Here is a 23,048-nt window from a genome sequence, read left to right on the forward strand (position 1 = left end):
AATGACAAAATTTCTCTCATTAAACAAATTTAAAAGGAAAGTACGACAAGACCAATAAACATAGTGTCAATCAGTTCCAAATTGGTTTCTGAACCCTAAATCTTTATTTCCCTCTATCACTGCTTTCCATTGCTTTTCCACGAGAATGCTGGTTCCTGCACTTGACACTGTGATATTCCTCTGTTCTGTGCACCATACTGTCATGCAGTATTGCAAAGAGTGCAGTAACATGCATTTGATTGCATTTATATTTGATTATTTGATCAAATCTCTTTCCCAAGTTTTACTCACGAATAGCTATTCTGTCCTGCTTTGGAGGTTCCCAACACATCTCCCTTGCAATTCTTGGTGAAATTAAATGAAAATAAAGAAAGAAGTGTTAAAGAAGTGTTGGGATCATATTTCTTGTTTGCTTTTGGTTTGAAAAAATAGAGTCACTAATTAAATGTTGCAAAATGTCATCACTGAATAGCTTCACTGAATCAACATCAGTTTATTTAAGCTCATATACTTACAAAACAGATACAAAAATTTCAGTCAATTAGCCCTTGATCAGTGCTGGAAGAGTGTGTTTTTATGAACCACATTATATAATGGGCAGTCCGCCCCCTTGTGGTGTATGAGCACACTACATCCTTTCCTCCTGGAGTCCTGCAGAGGCTGCTGCAGGTGGTGACAATGCGGCTGGAGTAACTGCAGTCACTACATCTCTACACTAGCTGCATACATCCTGGTCCAGTTCAGGTGCCATTATGACTTATTGTCCTCTTATCGGATGCAATGCTTGTTATGTAATGTGTGTTCCTTTCTGTGCAGGTAGAACAGTGGCAGCTCTATGCAGGCATGTCCTCACTATGAAGGCTGTTTACTGTAAGCAATAAAAAGCAAGAACGCAGTTCTCAAGTCACTCTTCTTTCACACAACACAAAGTAGAAACAGGCAACATGGTTTAAAAATTTGAAATTTCCCGTTCACCTCAAATCGGTTGCATAACACGACTATGCTTTTCATGGTCTTCCATGTGCATTTGGCATGGGAGAGCCATGGTGGGCCATGACTGCCTAAATAGCATCCTGGTCATCCCATATATCTTGGCTGAACCACCACACCTAATAGAGATGGTGCATAATGTGTCACACAATTAAGTCCTCATCCAGAATGGGGGGAAACAATCTGTTGCGCCCCAAAGAGTTATTATTAGCAGTTGGCGGATTTACAAGACTGCCAAAAAGTTGTTGTGTGGTGGGGTGTACAAACGACGAGACCCTAAATTTTGTAGATTTTCATTGATGACTTACAGACTTCGAGTGAAGAGCATGGCAATGTATATGTAACTAGACAGGAAGCACGCCCTCAGCCAACCTCAGCTGTGACGTAAGCCTGTACTGCGCATGTTCAGTTCAAAACATGGCGCTCCCCATGAATGTAAATTAGGAAAATCATACTTTTGAAGGCAAACTAAAACTTCTCCGGTGGTATTTGAAACTTGATCATTATGTTTCATATGAAATGCAGATCGTGAAAATATGTAATAAAATATGTAAATGTTTAACAAATGTTTTCCCAAAACCTTTTCTACACTTAATTCTATGGACAACTAGCTCTTTTGCACCCATCATGCGCAGTAGAGTCTGTTTTCCTTTACTTCCGGCCGCTTGTCCCCTCCTACCCTAACCTCTCCAGTTCCTATGTACGCTCTACAGTAGTGGGCGGCTCAGCTCGGACGAATCAGAATCTGATGCACGCAGTGAATATTAAGTTGTGCTTCCTCTGAGATTAAACTATATGTTTAAACAACAATTGAGTGTTTTCTTCTGAGCACCCAGCAATGATCTGCCTTTTACTGGTTGCAGGCCACGACGCTGTTCTTGAGACCCAAATCAAGGTACGCTTAGTTGCGTTGTTCCCTCTCACGGTCAGTTTTTCTTTGCACAGATATTTCATTTTTCAATGAGCAGGGCTGAAGTGGGTAAATTTTGTCAGTAGCTTACTGCTGTGTACGATGATAGCCTACTCAACAAACTAAATGCTACAATTTTGATTTTATTATTTGTTGAATGCATTTATCAGTCATATAAACTGCTACCCACCGTTACGAAAAATCTCGATAATTCCGTGAATATAGGCATATTTTAAATATATTGCAGAATTATAAATGGATGCTGACCACAAAATAGTGACAACAAAAACAGCAGCGTTATGTTTTTGCGTGATGGTTTTGGGTCAATGAAGCACGTCCCAAAAGTTCAATACTTGTGCTTACGTCACAATTTCTTGTTGTTTAAACCCTTTCAAGTTGAAGTTATATCGCACGCATGAAAATTCCCTTTGAAAATGCACAATAAAATCGTTTTGTATTTTTAGACATATACGATTGTTGTCAGATTTCTAGAATGCACGAGTTGCGTACGGAATCATTCGCTGAGCCACAGTGGCACATTATTATGTTTTTAAGCTAGGGAATCAACCCCAAAAGAAAAACGCATCATAGCGAACAATTTGTTCCATTTTCCAAACTTCGGTTTCTGAAACGGCACTAATATAACTATTATATTTGCATATAAATTTTATTACTGGAAAAATCTATATAAAATATTACATACAGTCACGTAATCACAATATAATATCTCGTCATTTAAAATAGTTTACAAGCATAAAGAAACGATTCAAGTGTAAAAAATACAATTTTCTGTATATGCCTAAAATAACACAGTCTTTCAGCTGTTGCAAATTTTCGTTCTTACAAAAGGACGATTTTTAGCTCCATAACATTGGTCTGAAATGGAACATCTGGCAGCATTATCTATTCAAATTACACTGAGGCTTGTTGGCTAGTCATATACTATATAACAGTGGAAGCACCGAGCTGACCTTTGGAGCTTTAAATACACTATTCCGGCAGTTGGACCCCACGATCTGATATCTATTAAGGCATTGTTCCAGGATGAGGATGGGAACCACTGTGAGGTATTGAATCAGGACTGCGCCAGTGCTGTGGCCGGCAGCCCTGCAATAATTGGTTGTGGTGTCACCCAGGGAGGGGAAGGGATTTCAGTCAGTGGGACCTCTCATCCAAGCGGCCAAAACCAGACTTCGTTTTTGAAGCTCATTTCCTGGTCTTGTTGTTCCTGCTTGCTCACTAGCGCCACTACGGTTGGCTCCAGTATAGGTGTTTTCATATCCGGTTTCCGTGTAAGTCTACGGTACAAATGCGGTCAAAATACAAAGTCAATAATTTTTTCTCATGAGAACAAATAGTCACAATATGTGTATTTTATTCGTCTTATGACTGTCCATGGGTCGATTTCATGATTTATTGTGTCATTTGGGCACTGTTATAATATTTGTTGTGGACCAATGAGGTACAGTTTGCGTCACTTCCTTATTAATGCGGAGACTAAGCTACAGTAAGGGCTACAGTCTATGGTCACTGGGGTGGGAGGTGGTGCCTCTTGGCCTTGACATTGCGGCTCTGACCACGGTCCACCTGTGTAAAGTCAAAAAATGCAGGCATCCCATTTCGTAGTGACTTCATTATGGCGTGTGCTATTTACAGCTGCACTAGACGACCATAAAATAATCCTCCTCTTAGGTTTAGGTTAGGTTCCATATTTTTTACAGTCTCTGCTCTCATCACACCCTTCTGTTCAATCAGGCATCCACAATCAATCTGCCTGCATGAGCTACGCATTCATGTTTTCCTTTCAGTGAATGCATATCAGGGTTTGAATGGGGAGTTAAAATAAGCAGCAGCTGATACTGTATTTTAAAATTACAATAATATAGAATGATGATAATGATACTTTTCTTCATTCCGTGTTACGTATAATGTGTTTTTTTCTGTGTTGTAAGAATGATTTCACAGGTCTATATAGTCACCTGACTGGGGTTCCCAAGGCATTGCTTCCTGGAGTGGGTGGAAAGAAAATCTTAGACTTTTGGTGGGACACTGTCAACATGTAAGTTAGTTGATCTTAAACATCACCAGTGTAAATGTTTTGGGCAGTTGACTCAGCTGGTTTGATGTCTTACAGCTTTTTTTTTTTTTTTTTTTTTTTGCTTTGTAAATGTATTTGTAGGTTGTCAATGAGGAATTCAACTTTTTTCTAGTAGTCTTTCTTCACTACTTAAAAATATATATTTGTTCCCCAAATCTTCTTCTTGACATGGATGAGAATAAATGAGGAGTGTGTTGTGTTCCACATTTAGCTTGATAGGTAATTCTGGTATTGTCAAGTGGCTGCCCACTGTCCCTGTCAAATAAATAAGTTAATGAATGAAGCAATGAATCAGTCAGTCAATTACTGGATTAATTCTCTCCCTCTCTTGTTGCCCAGGCGACAGTTGTTCAGTGAAGTCTACCTGGTTACAAATGCAGATAAGTTCCGTACCACTTCATCATTCTCTTTGATTAGTAGACCAGTCTCTTTCACTTTTATATCGCCAGAAGTTAATAGTTAATCACATTGATCATGGCTGTGGGTGTGGTTTGTGTGTATTCCTGTTTTTAGGTACAAACATTATGAGCGCTGGGCAACAGCCAATGACTTTCCGGTAGAGAATGTGGTTAATGATGGCAGCACCACACTAGAGGATCAATTGGGGGCTGTGGCGGACCTGGAGCTGGCCATCCGGAGCCGCAGGCTGCAAGATGACATCATGGTGGTACGTCAGTTAATACATTGGCCCACCGTTTCTGTTTCAGACTCATTTTAAATGGATTACAGGCCTCGTCTCATTTTCTTAATTCACTTTAGTCACACTGCATGTGGTGGAATAGGCTAGCTAATTGTAAATTGAACATAACATCAGATATGATGAGAGATGTAGATATCAGTTAAATGAAGAGATATGGTGATCGGTGAAGTGGTGAGATTTGGAGATGAGTGTGTCTGTAGATTGCAGGAGGCATGCTGTGTGCTGACCAGAACTTTGACATCGCGCAGGTCCTTCGCTTTTTCAGGTCCAAGGTGAGAAAACACTTCTACTACAAACCTTTGAGAACTGGGAGCAGCAGGTGTAGGCTGTGTTGGATAGCATGTCTGTGACTTTCAGAAGCTGCTGTTGACCTGAGGTGAATGAAAGTTCTCTCTTTGAGCAACAGCCTGGAGAGCTGGTCATTTACTATGAGCTGGAAGAGGGAGAGAAAAGCTGCTCAAGGGGCATTGTGGAAGTATGTCCTGAATCCTACAGGTAAAAGATGTTCTGTTAAAGGATTCTTCTCCTGTTTTGATGGTTGCTGTTAAAATGCTTATGTATAAGCATAGTCGGTTGTTCTCTCGCAGGGATGTGTGCTACTGGTCACTGAATCTCATAAAAAACGATTACTGTCTCTTTCAGGGTCACGCGGTTCCTTGAAAAGCCACGGGATGGCCTGACGACGTCCCGTCTGGCCAGTGTGGTTTTCTACTGCCTGCGCAAAGATACGCTTCCCTACCTGTCTGCCTTCCTATCTCGGCAGCCGGATGCCCAAGGCAGGTCGCTTGGAATGTTCTGGGTTAGTGTAACACTGCCACTGGCTTTCACAGAGACCCAAGTGCAGGTCCAACATCGCTAAGTCAATGTTGTCTGGATAGCAAGGCTGCCTATGAAGTTAAGTAGGGTCTAATAAGAAGGTAGCTAAATACTCTGAGCTATGTAGGTAGTGCTGCATGCTTGTTAGCGAATGGCTAGCTATGGTTAATATTATTTATATTTAATATTAATATTTCACTTGGAATGCGGGCTTGATGCATTTTATCTTTGGCAAAGATCAACGTTGCACTTTGTTAAGCAAACTAAAAACATGAACTTTGGATCAATAAATCAATATGCATTATTGTGTACTGCCATTTACATATATTATAGTATAGACAGCATGAGTAGTGAGGTTGTGGACAGCTCACAGCACTGTTCTGTCCTCTTAACATTTCAGGAGTGGCTCATTAATGAGGAGAAGTTGCCTGTGTTTGGGATGAAGTTGCCCACAGGCTTCCAGCTCATTGGACAAGTGGTATATCGTGTTACATTACATAACAATTCATTACATTTATTTAGCAGACGCTTTCATCCAAAGTGACATACAAAAGTGCATTTCATGGTCATGGACAACTACAAAACACGGGTTCAATAAGGCATGATGCTAATTTTTTGCAGCTATTTCTAACCAAGAACACAGTTCAGTTCACACAGTGAACACTATTCTGACCTAACTTATGTCATATGTTCAGTCTGCTTTTACTTTCTTAACCAATTTTGAAGAATATTTATGTGATGCTTTAAGATTTTGTGCCAACTCCTGCTCTTAATTATTTATTTATTTAATTAGTTCAATCAAATCTTGATCTGACATTTCTATAGGCACCAGCTACAGCCACAGACTGCAAGTGTATCCTGACAACTTTGCTAGGCTCAAGTACAGGAGTGAACCAGTGTAGTTTATAGAGCGATCAGAAAGCCTAAGGTAATTGGCTGTAACCAGCAGACGAGCCCTCCAGGACAGAAGATGTGCATGCCTGCTCTAAACTGTGAAAGTGTGGTGATCAGACTTAGCTTTCACTTATGAAGTATGTGCTTTATGTAGTCCCTGGATAATTTGACAGACCTAAATAAAAGTTTGCAATATGTCGTTGTCACAGACGCTCTCAGACTACAACAAGTGGCTCACCCGCTACTCTGCAAAACAGCAGGAGTCCCCTGGCAAACCAATCGTCTGCCGTTCCTACGCCAGGTGAGGAATTTCACAGGAGAGATATTTCTGAAGTGCCAGATTGTGGGGCCTATCCACACCCTGAGAATAGTACCTTAACAGATACCAGACCTTGGGGCCCATCCACACCCTGAGAATAGTACCTTAACAGATACCAGACCTTGGGGCCCATCCACACACTGGCATGATGCCTTAACAGATAGCTGACTTTGGGGCCCATCCACACACTGGCACCATGCCTTAACAGATACCAGACATTGGGGCCCATCCACACACTGGCACCATGCGTTAACAGATACCAGACATTGGGGCCGGTCCACGCACTGGAACCTTGCCTTGACAGATACCGGGGCATGGGGCCCAGCCACATACTGGAACGGTGCTTTAACAGGATGAGCCCCCAGTTGGCCTCATATTCTGGGTTTCTTACTGTACACTGATTGCAGGCTGTCACTGTTTGCTGCCACTGTTTGTTGCTGTAGAGTTGGGCTGATGGGGAACCCCTCTGATGGCTTCAATGGTAAAACGATTGCCATGACGATTTCCAACTTCTGGGCTGAGGTCACTCTGACACAGAGCCAGAGCTTGGTGAGAAAACTGTACCTGTGTGAGCAGATCCATTTCTATACCTGTATATTAAACCTGTATATTAAACCAGCACAGTCAGTAAAGTACCTGTGCACATATAGTTTACAATATATTACAGATTGTACCAAGATAATGTAACTAAAATGGTTTCCTTTTTTTTGTATAAATCAGGTTCTCCTGCCCCATCCCCTCAATGATCCCACTGAGTTTGGAAGCCTACAAGACCTTTTCTCTATCAGTCGCAGGGAAGGGTCAGTACACTGGCAAGACCCACACAGGTTTCAAAGTGGTAACATGGCCATATGTGACAACATTTTAATACAAAGATTTCCTGTTTTAATAGTCAACAATACAATATTTACCTTGCATTGAGTATGCTGATTCACCAAGCATCAAATCACTACAGGAAATCCTTATGAGGGACTAAATCTATAGTTTATTTCAGATTGCAAATGATGTTTTGTCTGTAAATGGCAGTCTATTGTTTTTTGTGTCTGTAATGGATTTGTTGTATACAGTGCAAAATAAATGGACTCCATTGGTGTGCAGTGTGCCAGGAGGGTACATTCAATGCCAAAGCGCCCCCAATGGGATTTAGATGGTAATGCAAGTTGAAATCATTGTGGGTTACATCCCTTAGACATCCCTTAAACTGGTGTCCCTAATTATGTCATTAACTGGAACAAGAATGAGGAGGAAGTTGAGGATTCATTACTGTCTGAGTTGTATATGAAAAGGAAATATACTTCAGGAACATTCCACTGTTTGTAACTCCACCCTGTGTTTGTCACCAAGTTACCAGGGAGGCCTGAGATTGCTGCAGGCTACCTGTAAGAAGTTTTACCAGTTCTGCTCCAAGCAAGGGTAAGGCTGTGCCGTAGGGATCCATAGGGTTGCGTATCACCAGTTCCCATCGTCCCTTATTGGTAGTGTGGCCATTAGAGCACTGGATTCCTGGCCTCAAAGTCATGGGTTTTAATTGCAGATGGAACACATACATTGAACATAACCTTGAACATAACATACAGTACATAACCTTGAACTGTTCTTGAACTCTTCCCTTCATGATAGCTGAGACTTGACTTTGTGTTGTCACAGAATTGCTTTGACTAAGCAGAATTTCACACTGAAGTACAACACCAACATCCCACGCCAAGTGGTGAGTGGCTCGAAGAACAGGCCTAGCTACACAACTGCATCATTCACTTCTATCTTATTTAATTTATGTCTTAATAAGAGTTGTGCTGTGTATCATCAAGACCAGTGGCCTTGTCTATATGGGAACTGCCTGTTATTTTAACTGTGATGAATGCCTGAGCTTTGTGAATGAACTGTGCTCCCTGTTCCTTCTATTGCAGGGCCTTGCTGGGAGTAGGTAAGTCCTGTAATTTCAAGTCAAATTTTTAGACAGAATGGCCATATCAGTGACTTTACCTGTGTCCTTGAATATGTATGTAGTTTAAGATTTTCTTTTTTTCTTTTACACCCTGTTTAGAGCACAGTGAAGGCTAAAATTGATTGTACTTATATGCTGTTTTAATTTTTTGGTCTTCTTTATGACAGTGCAATTGTGTCTGCTACTTTGAAGTGCCTAATGAGGTTCTACAACGTAACAGATGGAGTATGTATTATGCCATTTTTAATAACCATTGAATAATAGTGTTTTCACAATTTAATAAAAGAGTAGCACTATGGGGATGAGCAAGACATTAGCTAGTGCATTAGTGAGTTTGTTACAGTTCATGAATGCTCTATATTTAAGTTGGACAAAAGCTATTTGTCAATATTTTTCAGTCTCTTCTGGTTTAGGCACACCCACTTCCTGTTTCTATCCAAATGCAGATGCACAGATAGTTTTGGTGGTTGAACGGAGACAGATACAGTTTGTTGCACACCTCTACCATGTACTGCACAATTGTCTGCAATATCCAACTGTTCTCAAATGGACAGCTACACAGTTACAAACCTTTTTTGTGTTTGGTTACACCCGGCAATGTGTGGAAAATGAAAGCCCTTTGTCTATAGTCATAGAACAGTTCAGTTCAGTTTTCTGGTCTGACTGACAGCCCGTATGCATGTTCAAAAGCATGTGCCTCATGTTCCAATGACTAGAGTACATTCATTTAATTACTGTTCTTTTCAAAAGCTCTAGGTCTGTGTATGGGGAACAGTGTGGGGTTAGATTGTTGCTGTTGTGTTTCTCTTTCTGTACTGAGAGTGTTTGGAGTAGCAGGAAGTACGCTGTATGCACTCTGTATTAATGTGCTTCTTCCAGGACCTCCCCAAACCTATCCGAGCCAACTTCATCCTGAGTGTAGAGACTGATGAGCTGTTTATCACAGCTGGGCTGCAAGACCGGGTGGTACAGGTAAGCAGGATCACTCTTATCAATGGGACCATCTTACTGTACCTGGGATATATACAGATCCCTAACACTTTAAGTGGGGTTCATACATGTATGCGTCTGTGCTTGCAGACAATTGGTCATTTCAATTTGGGGTGGGAATTGGATATGCTCTGCGTTGGATGCCACATTTATAAAGAAAGAAAAATAAATAAATAAATATCACCTGGGATATGTGCCAACTCGTGTGTGTTAACCTTGTGGTGGACTAGAATGAATGAATGAATTAATTTATTAATGAATGAATAAGATAGCATTTTTGTTGATTGTCTCGTTTCCAACTGCAGGTTTATGAGGGGTTAATCTACATGGACTTCAGCAAGCAGCTCATGGATGAAAATGGCTATGGTATACAGTTTAGTAATTTAAATTCAGATTATAACAGGTGTACATTATACAACAATTTCAAGCTTTGAAGTTTTCAGAATACAAATATCAACTGTTTGTGTCAGTCCAGTGAAACTAGTGAAATACTGTCTGCATCTCTTGCTTTGAGGGGGAAAAACTGCAGATATTTAGGAATGGATTAGAAATGGGATTAGGAATGGGTATGTGATTTTAGAGCTCTCTCTGAGTATTTTTTTCTGTCATTCGAATATACACATAAATGAGGATCGTCTTATTGATGAAGGAACCAGGTGACAATTTGCATTCAACATTTCCTTGTGTATGCATGTACATGTGTGTGCGTGTATGTATGCGTGTTTGCCCACATTTGCACGTGTGTATCTGTGTATATGTGTGTGTGGGGGCGACATAGCTGAAGGGGCGACATAGCTCAGGAGGTAAGACCGATTGTCTGGCAGTCGGAGGGTTGTCGGTTCAAACCCCGCCCTGGGCATGTCGAAGTGTCTTTGAGCAAGACACCTAACCCCTAACTGCTCTGGCGAATGAGAGGCATCAATTGTAAAGCGCTTTGGATAAAAGCGCTATATAAATGCAGTCCATTTACCATTTGTGTTGTTCTACAGGTGAATACATTCCCATGGATATGAGCAATGTCCCTCCTTTCTGGCTGGCCTACCTGGGTGACCCCAGTGACTCTGGGAGGATCCACAGTAATATCCGTCAGCGCTGGCTGAACGGTGAGACCGTCCACGTTCATAGAAGGGGAGAGGGGTGTGTTTAACCAAGAGGGGCCGGTCCGTGCTCTCAGCATGAACACATGGGTGTATACTTTGAGTAGCTGGTTGGGTGGAGAATTACATATATAGTTATAATTACCTGGATGGGTAATTATAATTATAAGTTTAATTATAATTACCCACCCAGGTAATTGTAGTAACGTCTGTCTCTGTCTTTCCGTATCTGTCTCTCTCTGTTTGTGTCTCACTCTCTTTCCATGGCTCTGAGCAGGAGACCCTGTTGTGGTCCAGGCTATTAAGTCTTTTGCTGAGCTCACAGACCAGGCCAGGTAGGTGAAGCATTAACATTTACCTGCCTTTTCTCAGCCACATGGTGTCAGTTGCTCGGTTACTTCTGTTATGTCAGTGGCTTGTTTTGTGATTTTATATATATATATATATATTTCAGTACAGCTTAAATGAGGCAGCCATGTGATGCGGTTTGATTGTCACTGTTTGAGTGCATGTACTTGGGTATGTAAGTATGTATGTCCTGGGATGCAGGGTGGCCTTGGAGTGTAAGGACTGGCCCAGACTAGCTGACCTGATGGATCAGAATTTCGAGCTGAGAAGGTAAGAGACTGTGGGGTTGTATCCAGCGTGGATGGAGCTGAGGTCTTAGGTTCACTCTCCAGCCTTAGGTTTATTTAGAATTATGGGTAAATCGCATGGGACAGCAGCACTATTAAACACTGTATTCATCCCTGTTCTGCACCCTCTCCATCCAGGCTGTTAGAAATGTTAGAAATTCTCTAACTGTGTGTGTGTGTATGTATGTGCTAGCTAATCCTCATGCTGGCTATGTGATTAAGTACTGTAGCTGCTAAAACATGTCTGTTCTTCTCCTCTACAGATCCGTATACACCGATGAGGGCTTGGGACCTGGTAATCTCAAGATGGTACAACTAGCAAGAGAGGTAAGGCCTAGCATCCCTCACAAATACAGGATTATTCCACTGTTGTGTTTTCCTACTGTATGTTATTGGCAATATTTGTATCTTGCAGAATTTGAGACCTGAAACACAATACTTCACTTCAAAAACCAATTGTAGTTCTTTCAGTTCATCTTGCAAAGCTGATATTACTTATGAATTAGCTGAAAACACAAATTTAAATGTCTGCTCTTATGGTGGCTATGCTGAATTGATTTAGGTTAGTAGTACCATCCCACCTCACCCTCAGATTAATGTCTTGTAACAGAGACGCAATCCAGTCAGAAAAATTCTTTACACTTGATAACATTAAAAGTGTCTTTATTTCTGCAGAAAGAGTATTCCTGCCGACAGTCAACACTGCATTGAAAATAATTATTTATGACGTTCTTTTATATCCTTCCAGAGGCACTGTGCAACTACATAACATAACATAACATAACATAACAACATAACATAACATAATGATGAGAACAAGCCATTCAGCTCAACAATGCTTGCCATTTTCCTACCACTAAAGTGTATCTAGTGCTCAGTTTGCCTACAAACTAGATAGTATCTAGCACCATATCAAGCCTGGTATTGTATCAGTACCAACTTGTTCTCTTCATTGGTTAGTTAACTCTTGGTATCTAGTGCTCAGTTTGCCTACGAACTAGATAGTATCTAGCACCATATCAAGCCTGGTCTTGTATCAGTACCAACTTGTTCTCTTCATTGGTTAATTAACTCTTGTTCTCCCTTTCTGCGAGTTGAAGATCTTGACCTATCTACCTATCTTGGCATCTCACTCACACACTCTCATCTCACTCACACAGCCAGCGTTGATAGGATGGATGTCAAATGTGTGATGTGTGTATTCTCTAACGGTGTGCCTGTTTCTGTATTTTGCCTCTGCAGTTAAAATATTTATGTAATCATACTGTGTGTGTCTGTGTGTGTGTGTGTGTGTGTGTGTAGTATGGCTCTGCAGTTAAGTTGCCTGGCAGTGGTGGAGCTGTAGTTGGACTGTGTTTGGACCGTGACAAACTGGTAAGATCTTGGGGGCTCAAAACTCCAGTGTCATTTAATAAAATGTAGTCTCATTTAATACATTATTCTTATTTTATAAAAGACCATAATGCGCATTATATGGTCCCTGGATGATTGGAACATTATCTGGAACATTTCTTTGTTTTAACTACAGGTGGAGCTGAGGAATGCTTTCCAGGAGGCGGGCTGTGTTTTCTGTGAAATAGCACCGTATGACCCACTTTCTGCTGGCGCTCACATTCAAGGCTGATGGCTGCCATTATAGACAGAAATGTGTCGGGTTCTGCTTTTATGCATCAAGACTACAAGGGTGGCAGGCAGTGCAGGTGTGAAGTTTAAAATGGCAGCTGGGTAACCTCTGAATGCTTTCATTTGGTGCTAGTAAGTGATAGACTTGCCAGGATTTGTTCTCTGCTGTAATTGTGGATAATCAATGATTTCACTAAACTCCAGCACGGTGGTTAAAAATATCCACAAATCAAATGGGAAATAGGCCAATAACATTATTGCCAATTATGCTTGAAGCAGTTATTCAAACCATGTCTTTCTGAAGTGTTTGGCTAGATGGTCATGAACCTGGTACGAAGACACTCTTCAACTGCTCTGTTCAGAATTTAATGTATGTATTTTGAGGTACTTGCCAGTATTTTTGGTAATATATTTGCAAGGCTGTGTTTGTCATTGTATTGGAAATTATTGTCATTGATCAATTGTTCTTGTATTTGCTTCTCTGAAATATTTTATACACCTAATCTCAATTATTCATATAAATTGAAAAAAGCAAAGATTTGTTCAGTGTGTTGATAAATCCTCACTTGGTCATACATTTAGAGGGGGCATCTTTACCAGATTTGGTTTGTGAGAGCAATTGTCAAATTTTCTGTTGGGGGAGTTGGTATAAGGGAATTGTTTGGGATGTATCTATACAATGTAATATTCATATCCTGTGTTTGTAATATCCATGCATTTTCAAATGAAACAATTGCTAAACAAACTATAACAAAACTGTATTATTGTATTAATTGTTTGTATTATTATTGAACAGTTCTACACTGTTTAGAGAAATTGACAAGTGATCTGGCATGAAGAGTTTAAAAAAAGTCACTGCACATGAAAGAAAGCAACGTATGTCACTGGAGGAGGGTGTAGTCTGTAGCCTCTTGGCCCTGGATGAGGGAACAGGCAGTTTATTAAATTGTATAAATAGAGCGATGCCAGTGTAATAATTCTCTTGAATGTTACAATGATCACTCCCTTCTATTCCAGGTGAAATGGTTCAATACTGAAATGGTTCACTAAAATGTTTTTCAGTGTGTATAAAGAACAGGTAATTCGTCGTAATTGCAGTCCTCCTTGCGAACCTCAGCTGAACCCCGTTACGTAGTAAGACGTACGACAGTTCGATTCATTCGGAATTTGATTGCTCCAGACTTCCGTTCGACTACTGATGCCTTTCTGTCAACCACATGTATTTATTTTCAGACAGAAATGGCGGAGATCGAAGGCGCACAGGTTGTAAAAGCGAAGAAGCGTGAAGGTATGATAAGCCCGCTACCCTGATTTTTCTGTGTGTCAGTCCACAGTGATATTTGACTCAAAACGAGGATGTGTTTACAATAATGCGTCAGTTTGTCTATAAACCGAATTACAATCACGAGTCAGGCAGTGAGTAAGGAGGCTAGTTAGCTGGTTGTAGGCTAGCACAGGCACTGATATTTTGAGGGTAAACAACGGAGATTAGCACAAGACGTCACAGTTTTGGTAGTTGGTACAATGCATGAGATTATTGTTTTAATACACCTCATCTACATCATTTAAGTATCCCGTTCAGATAAACGCTGAATAAGAAACCGATTTAACTTTTGCGACTTCAGAAATTCAGACTGAATTAATTTAGTCAATCCATCCAAATTCAGCAATCCCCATATGATCCTAAATACATAGACTAAAATGCAGTAGCAATCAGCCGAAACAAATTATAAACGAACAGAACGGTGTGTGCCGCCGCGGTATGTTGACCAAAGAGGTCACTGTATTTCCATATCAGTAGTTGACTCTTGACAGAAATGAAAATCGGCGTGCACTTAGGTCTGATTTACACACCCCTGTTCTTGACTCGTTAAGTGACGAACCTCGATGGGTTTATGCTGTTGTCTCGAGGCAGTTGTGTCTGCGAATAACAATACCCTGTGTTTATCCTCGAGTCTTAAATGGCTGGTGTGAGGCTTGTAAAACAAACCTTTTAAAAAGAAAAATCAAACGATATTTTCTTTCCTTGTTTGAGAGAGCGTTATTTCAGTAAATGTGTAAATAAAATATAATGTCGTCGTGGACTGCCGTTAGTGGGAGACATTCAAAATGATTCAGAATTATTTAGCTGGGAGTTTTCACTCAAGGAGAGAGGATCGTCCTACCTTTACATACAAAAGCCGCACGACAACTGCAAGGGCGTTTGTTTTCAGCTGCTGTGTTAATTTGATATTAGAGCTTTTTAATGTCTGCTGAGGGAAGGTTTGTTCTTTTCATTCTACATTATGCCATAAATGGCTGTAACATTGCTGATGTTTTTGCTTTTAGCGGGAGGGGCCCGAAGAGTGGCCAACCAAATCCCAGAGAAAATATTGAATGACCCACAGCTGCAGGAAGCCATCCGTGCTCTGCCTCAGAATTACAACTTTGAGATCCATAAGACAGTGTGGCGAGTGAGGCAGGCCAAGGCAAAGAGAGGTGCGTACAGAACCTGTATGCTTCCAACTTCACATGTTTGATTCCTTACGTGCAACTTGTGTCTGTGTACATGGACATGCATGTGTGTATATCTGTGTGTGCACGTGTGTATGTATCTGTATGCAACACATTTGTTTGCACACGTGCATGTGTGTATTTATGTGTGTGGATATGTGCATGTGTGTTTCTGTGAGTGCATGCATGTGTGTGCACATATGAATGTGTATGTATCTGTGTATGCAGTGCATGTGTGTGTCTTTGTTCCTGCATACATGCATGCAAGCATGTGCTTGTGTGTGCATGTGTGGGGGTAGGTTGTTGAATTGATAGTTACATACTGTCATTTTTATTAACTATCCAACCAAATTCATATGAAGCTTGTCCGTGTGCACAATCCAATAAATTTTTAAAGAGCTGGATATTAAAGAGTTTACTGTAGAAATATACTATACAGAATCTCACAAGCTATAGACATTACTGACATAATCATCCAGCAAATAAATATTCAGTGTTTCAGAGAAGACACCTAATGGTTACACTAACAGCCATGAATTGGGTGCATTGCATGTTACATGTCATTTGGAACATAAAGGCCAATCAGAAAATCCCCTTTCTGAATTAATTACAAACACAGATGTGTTCTTTTTGCCTGGAACAGGGCATATGGTGCTGCATTAGCAAAAAGCTGACATAGGAATTAATAAGATGTGTGATAAGTGAAAAATAAGTGACGGAAAGAAATGATCTGGGTTTTTTTTGTCTGGTTTTAGTGGCGTTACAGTTGCCAGAGGGTCTACAGATGTTTGCCTGTGTAATTGCTGACATCATTGAAAGGTGGGTACCTATTCAGTTCCAGTAGTTTATATTTTTATTTGTACCACTTATCACACCTGTGCAATTTATGGTAAAATTGCTATAAATGGTCAAAATTAGAAATAAAAACACTAAAATAATGGCACAGCAGTGTGCACATGTACTGCAGCCCTCTGAAAATATGGAAATGTGCAGACTTTTTTGAATATTACAGAACTTGTGGTCGATTTCCATTTTTTCAAATTCTCAGAGCAAATATAAAGGCTAATATGGCTGCAAGTGGCAATAAACTGGATCAGTTGAAATCACAAAATGCTGAAATTGTAAATTGTTAAAAACAAGTTTTTATGATGCCTTCCTTACAGATACAGACACCCAGGCCGACTGGCTGTCAGTGTTTTGTTCGGTGCACAGATGTGGCTGATTGGCTGTCAGTCTCCTGTTATCAGATGCAGCTGATTGGCTGTCAGTGCTCTGTTAGGATCACAGTGCAGCTAATTGGGTGCTGGTGCTCTGTCACTGTAGGTTCACAGATGCAGACACTGTGGTCATGGGGGATGTGACGTATGGAGCCTGCTGTGTGGATGACTTCACTGCTCGTGCCCTGGGCGCCGACTTCATGGTGCACTATGGCCACAGCTGTCTGAGTGAGTCACACACACGTTTAATCTCCTCTCATCCTTTTGCCTCTCTCTCCAGTATCCTCTCTGTATCACTCTCTCCCGTTTCTGTCCGTCTCTTCATTCCTCTGCCTCTCTTCTGTGTGCCTCATCTCACCATCCCTCTGTATCTCTCTCTCCAGTATCGCCTCAACTCTCCATCCCTCTGCAAACAGAATTACAGAACTTGTTATTCAGTGGCAGATAGGAATTGTTAATGATGCTCCCCTCCTTGTTCCTCTGCAGTCCCTATTGACTCTACGGCAGGTATAAAGATGCTGTATGTGTTTGTGGATATCCAGTTGGATACAGCTCACTTCCTGGACACGGTGCGGTACAACTTCACCCCTGGACAGTCCCTGGCACTTGTCAGCACCATTCAGTTTGTGGCAGCATTGCAGGTTACTCCCTAACCCCTTATATTTTGAATATTACCCTATACACTTTGCACGCCATCTTCTTACCCACATCTCCTCTACATTGCTGAACATTGGTTTCTTTCTCTTAGCCTAATCTGACAGTGTTTGATGGGCTAATCAAACAATAAGCCCTTTGTCTCACTCCTTAAGCTTCCCTTTAGACTGACAGTCTTATAATTGGTCTGTCTCCATCATTCCTGCTAAACTAATACAGACTATATATGCATGTGACAGTGGTTTTGAGTATGTTTTATAGCTTCCCTACTTGCTGTGTGTATGTTTGCATTATCCATATTTACCAACTGTTCAGAATTTTGCTTGGCACAGATTGACACAGAACTTGTGTGTAAATATAGCTGTCAAGACTAAACATAATCATATGACTATAGCTGCAAGCAGAAGCTAAGCACAAATGTTATTTTCCTAAATGCACTAATTCCACACTGCCCCAATATGACAAATAGCATGGAAAGCAATTGTGTTGAAGCTGGATGCTTTAGATGGCAATTATACAAAACAGCCATCTTACTGCATTAATCTGGATCGACTGACAGGCACAAATGTGTGTCTCCACCTTAAAAGTGAACAGATTTCAAATATAATGAATACGATCTTAAACGGTTTCTCCTTGTACATCTCCATCTCTCTTCTTGCTTCTCCATTTCCTCCTTACATTACATTACATTTATTTGGCAGTCGCTATTTATCCAAAGCGACATACAATAAGTGCATACCAAAGGTCATTGGAACAACTACAAAACACAGGTCCGATAAGGTACAATACTAATTTTTTACAGTTATTCATAGCCATGAACACATTAGGTGCAGTTCACACAGGGACATTACTCTGACCTGACCTATGCGAAGTCAAACTCCTCTTTTCCCTCCTTTCTTTACCAGTCTGCCAGTACTGCCCTGAAGCAGACGTATGACGTGCTGATGCCTCAGTGTCGCCCCCTGTCTCCTGGAGAGATACTGGGGTGCACCTCACCTCGCCTCGAAAGGCCCGTCGATGCCCTCATGTGAGTAGAACTGCTTTTTACTGTGGGGAGTTCACTAAGCAAACGGGTTTCAGTTGGGTCATTCCCATCGACATACCCAGTGCCAAACAGGAAGAAAACCCCTGTGGCATAATCTCTGAACATAATCGTATGCATCTCAGGTAAAGTACATGACCAAATACATGTTTTTACAGTTTGTAGTAATTTCCTGTATTTAGATGGGGGGGACATAGGAACTCCAACGAATCGCAGCACGGAAATTATCAGTACATGCATTGCAAACGTATGATCTAAGCTTTTTGTAGCTCATAAGTCCTAACCTGTAATTTTAGATGTGAAAGCAAGAAAAGAAAATCTACATGCAGCACGATGGTCTGCTTTTTTGCCAATCCAACCATTTTGATTTTAGCTTTTTTTAATACCTAAATATATTAAGTCAGTACACTGAATTTGCACTGGGAGAGTAACTGAAAAAGTGTCAAGCAAGTGTATTTGGTTGGAGTTGATTTTATATTAGATTTATCTTATTCTTGTGAAACCGACTTCTTTCCACCAAAAGGATGAGTGAGCATACACACACTAATTATCATCCAGATTTTTTTGTTAGATAATTGTCTTTCATATAGGAAAACTGCTCTTCTCACACAGGAACAGTACCTGACCTGTCTGCTACAAAAGCTGGCTAAATTCCTGATATGCGTTGAGGCCATGCTGTTTCCTTGCAGTGTGGGGTAACGCCTGATGGCCTTAAGTGGTAGCATTCATGTGCTGGAGATGCACACCATTTTTGAGTAGTGAGGTGGACAGGGAGGTAGGATTGCTCCACCATGCACTTTTTGTCCCTCACGGGTTGGGTGTACATTTGTGTTTACAGTTACCTGGGAGATGGGAGGTTTCACCTGGAATCCATAATGATTGCCAATCCAGACATACCTGCCTACAGGTAAGACCATAGAAATAAGCAACAGTCTAATCTCAACAGTCCACTTCAATCTCCACTGATAAATTAACCGGACAGCGATTTCCAAATCTGCACTGATTCCAGTGTTTTTCTTACCTTTGCCTTGGGGGGGCCGCCACCACCTCAAGCTCACCCTCCCACCACACCCCCCTTGTGTGTGCACCCATTCATACGGGTTGGGTATTTCCGCAGGTATGACCCCTACAGTAAAGTCTTCTCACGAGAGTACTATGATCACAAAGCCATGCGGGAGGCCCGACAGAAGTCCATCGAGCGAGCTCGTTCAGGCCAGCGATGGGGCCTCATTCTGGGCACACTCGGCCGGCAGGGCAGCCCCAAAGTCTTGGAGGTGAGGGGCCAGTGGCTGTAAAGGTGCTTCTACCTGTCCTTATGTAGACAAAGTATGTATTTTACAGTATGGCGCTGTATACGTATGATCTGTCAATGAATAAATATTTACGAGTGACATTGCCAAAAACGTAGCTACACTGATACCAAAAGACCTATTTGTTACTACTGAAAAGGAAAACAATTACCTTTAAAACCAACAGTGTTAATGTCACAGTTTCTTAATTCTGCAGTTATCTGTCTACACTGTCTGGCCTGCAGAAACTAAACTAATTGTACCTGGATATACAGTTAATCGTATTCTTCAACCTCTCCTGTTGCACCTTCAAGCTGACTCTGGGCCTATGTTTCAGATAATTATCAACAATTTCCCGCAATGATTAGATGTTATGTGTAAGTTTTCCTCCCTCTTTTTTACATGGTGCTGGAGTCCTCTAGGAAAGAAGTTTTACATGAGTAATGCTTGAAATTAGCAACCAATCCTCCATTTGAAAACTGCGGCTCAAGGGTGTGGATTCACAAATACAGAAGCTCACAGAAATGCACCACTCTGCTGTGCACAAGCGCTACTTATAGATGCATTGTTGGCTCTGTCCAGTTGCTATCGAGAAGCAGAATACTGCAGCCATGCAGCTGAATTTAAAATATGGAAAATTCTTGGCATTTTCTTGGCGAGGAGGTTCATTATGTTTGATTGTGATAGCGATGGACACTGATACATAGGTTCCAGGTTTGGCTTTGTCATTTGAAAGCTGTTCCTCTTTCTTGGTAGGTGGGTACAGATTGCGTGTCCACGCCTCTCCATAGATTGGGGCCTGGCCTTCTCTAAGCCCCTGCTCTCTCCTTATGAGGTACGTTTATTTTCCAGCCTCGGACTGTGAAGTACAAACACTCATTGTATACATAAATAAGTGGATGCATTCACACTCTTATGACGACTGGCATATTCAGAACAATTGCAGTCTAGCCAAAAGTAGGTGTCTTTGCTGAACATTTACTGAATATATTTAGCTGGTACGGTGCAGGAGAAGTTTATTTTTGCATGTTGATTGCAGCTAAAACTAATACACCTTATTGTATCTGTTCATTCATCAACTGTCTCTTATCTGCTATTGTCCTTTGATTGGATGACAACCGCAAAATGAAATCACAGCACTGAATAAAACGTTTTTTGGTAAAATAATGTGACATGCTGAAAAAGCCTGACTGAATTTATCGTAGCACAGTAATGCAGTGTCTAATATATGAAACACTGTGTATGACCTAGCATGTCACTTCCTGTCTCCCAGGCTGCAGTGGCACTCAGGCAGGTTGAGTGGCAGGAAGTGTATCCAATGGATTACTATGGCAATCAGAGCTTGGGACCTTGGACTGTCAATCACCGTGATAACCAACCATGCCGCACTGCCAAAAGACAAACCAAGGTGAGGGTGGGACACTGCATGTGCAGAAATAAAGGAGGTATTCTGGCTAGGGATTGCTGTCCTAAAGTTGTGAACATTTCAGTGTGTACTGCAGGTATTAAGAGCTTCTCTATAGTGCCCATATGATAATACAGTCAATGGAAAAACAACCCAGCTGCAGTTTCTGCCCTCCAGTAATTTACCTGTTTGCTGATGCTGCGTGTTTCATGCGCCTCTGAGGTCACAGTCCAGCCTGTGCATCCATCTAACCAGTGCTTATAGTCGATAACTTTCTGTTTCACAGTGATCAACGCACTCATTCATTATGACATTTAAACTGTTTGTTTTAATTTTTCAGAATACAAGACTGTTGGTATGTTTATGTAACAGAAAGGTTATTATCAGGCCCACTGTTCAGTATTGAACCATCAGTGTAATTTAGGAGCCAGTTGAACAGGGAAGAATATCTTTTTTTTTTTTTTTTTGATTCAGTTTTTTTTATTGAGGGACCGGTCATCAATATGAACTCTTCTTGAAATCAGTCATTCTATTAGAAAAAAATCACCCCTCAAACCACCCTCCCCCCACACAAAGGGAGAATATCTAAATCTGCCAGTTATCAGGGACGAATGCAAAAGAGCGGTGTGCAGTTAAAATTAGCTGAGGAAAATAAGAAATACAGTATGGGAAACTAAACTGTTTCATATGTAATATAGTACTGTTATACTGCAATTATACTTATTGTCCTCTCTCTCCCATCTCTGCAGAAGTGTGCGCCAGGCAATGCTGCAGCTGTCAATCCGAGCATTCCCTGTGGCTGTCAGGCAGAATAACCACAACACTTCCATATTCCACTGTGTCACTGACCCACATAAGGAAATACATGTACGCACATCACACACAAACCAGCTGCAAATCATGCACAATGAGGATATTCACACTAAACCTGATGGAACCACTTTATTCAAATGCTTCACAGTCACTTTGGCTACAGTTCATGTGGCCATGCTATTTAGGAACGGTGATTTTAAACCTACCACTGGACCCGACTTAACACCAGAATCTTAAACGATATCAATGTATATATGTACATTTCTGTAAACATTTGTAATTAAAGAGCTGAACTGGAAAAGAATGAAAAAATGTCTATATTGCCAATGCCAAATGTCTATATTCATTTCCTTTTCCAAGGTCCCTTGGGTTGAGTCCATTACGCAGAGATGGAGGTTGGGTGGTGATATTCAGACAAACAGGTGTACGGAGATATGGAGATATTGGGGGCTCTAGATGTGGAATTAGAGCAGTGGCACATTTCTCATTTTTCTGTTTGACGTGTACTGTAATATCCTAACCAATCAAAGTTCTTAAACAGCGACATGCATAATCTTAGACTGCCATATATGGTCCCTATGATCACCAGCAGCAAGGTGGTGCAAACAAATGCTTCATAGATTTTTATACCTAAGCCAAATTCAACAATGTAATGGCAGTATCTCTTCACTTTCTCAGTCGATTTACCTCAGTGTATAAAACACCTACAACTACAATTGCAGATAAGACTGGAAGCTGTAATTACAGGGGCTAAGGAGGGGTACAAAACAAAAAATAAGGATATAAAAGACATTTTCTCATGTTTTTAACTGGATTTATATCCATTTAATTTACAGCTTGAGAATTTTTTTTTAACACAATTCAATGTACGTGAACCTGAAACCTCAGTACTGAAGGCCTGACACTTCAGTTCTGTTAGAGAAGCCAAGGGTGAAGCTTACTGAAGAATAGGTCTCAAACACTTGTTGCACACAAAGGTTAATAGTTTTATGCCCCATTTTAACAAAATTCCCCATCTTAACAAAATTTAACAAGTGCTTGAACCATTCTTCGACTTGAACCTACCCTCAGGATTTGAGGTACTTAACAGTCTTCCCCTCATAGAAGGATGGTTATGG

At 40.9% G+C, this 23,048-nt stretch overlaps 2 protein-coding genes across 2 annotated transcripts; both read left to right on the plus strand.

The window, feature by feature from the left end:
• Window positions 1-1,695: 1,695 nt before the first annotated feature.
• On the plus strand, window positions 1,696-13,762 carry gkup (glucuronokinase with putative uridyl pyrophosphorylase). The gene is made up of 23 exons (XM_064302461.1): window positions 1,696-1,885; window positions 3,853-3,959; window positions 4,338-4,382; window positions 4,512-4,665; window positions 4,899-4,970; window positions 5,105-5,193; window positions 5,341-5,497; window positions 5,915-5,992; window positions 6,618-6,709; window positions 7,171-7,276; window positions 7,448-7,527; window positions 8,072-8,140; window positions 8,375-8,435; window positions 8,635-8,651; window positions 8,840-8,897; window positions 9,552-9,644; window positions 9,968-10,028; window positions 10,652-10,765; window positions 11,037-11,094; window positions 11,309-11,377; window positions 11,658-11,721; window positions 12,697-12,768; window positions 12,923-13,762. The coding sequence occupies exons 1-23, from the start codon at window positions 1,829-1,831 to the stop codon at window positions 13,016-13,018; spliced, it is 1,869 nt and encodes a 622-aa protein (XP_064158531.1). The 5' UTR covers window positions 1,696-1,828; the 3' UTR covers window positions 13,019-13,762.
• Window positions 13,763-14,163: 401 nt separating this feature from the next.
• On the plus strand, window positions 14,164-22,242 carry dph1 (diphthamide biosynthesis 1). The gene is given in 11 exon segments (XM_064302473.1): window positions 14,164-14,305; window positions 15,346-15,495; window positions 16,266-16,329; window positions 16,834-16,955; window positions 17,214-17,368; window positions 18,287-18,408; window positions 19,262-19,330; window positions 19,541-19,753; window positions 20,427-20,547; window positions 20,986-21,120; window positions 21,867-22,242. Coding segments are annotated over 11 exon segments (1,266 nt in total). The 5' UTR covers window positions 14,164-14,256; the 3' UTR covers window positions 21,933-22,242.
• Window positions 22,243-23,048: the final 806 nt, after the last annotated feature.

This window comes from Anguilla rostrata, chromosome 12 (assembly GCF_018555375.3).
Source record: "Anguilla rostrata isolate EN2019 chromosome 12, ASM1855537v3, whole genome shotgun sequence".
NCBI lineage: Eukaryota > Metazoa > Chordata > Actinopteri > Anguilliformes > Anguillidae > Anguilla > Anguilla rostrata.

Coding starts and splice junctions, on each gene's coding strand:
- gkup (XM_064302461.1), top strand. CDS start 1,829: ATGATCTGCCTTTTACTGGTTGCAGGCCACGACGCTGTTCTTGAGACC. Junction 1,886..3,852: donor TTCTTGAGACCCAAATCAAG/GTACGCTTAGTT, acceptor CTGTGTTGTAAG/AATGATTTCACAGGTCTATA. Junction 6,710..7,170: donor GTCTGCCGTTCCTACGCCAG/GTGAGGAATTTC, acceptor TTGTTGCTGTAG/AGTTGGGCTGATGGGGAACC.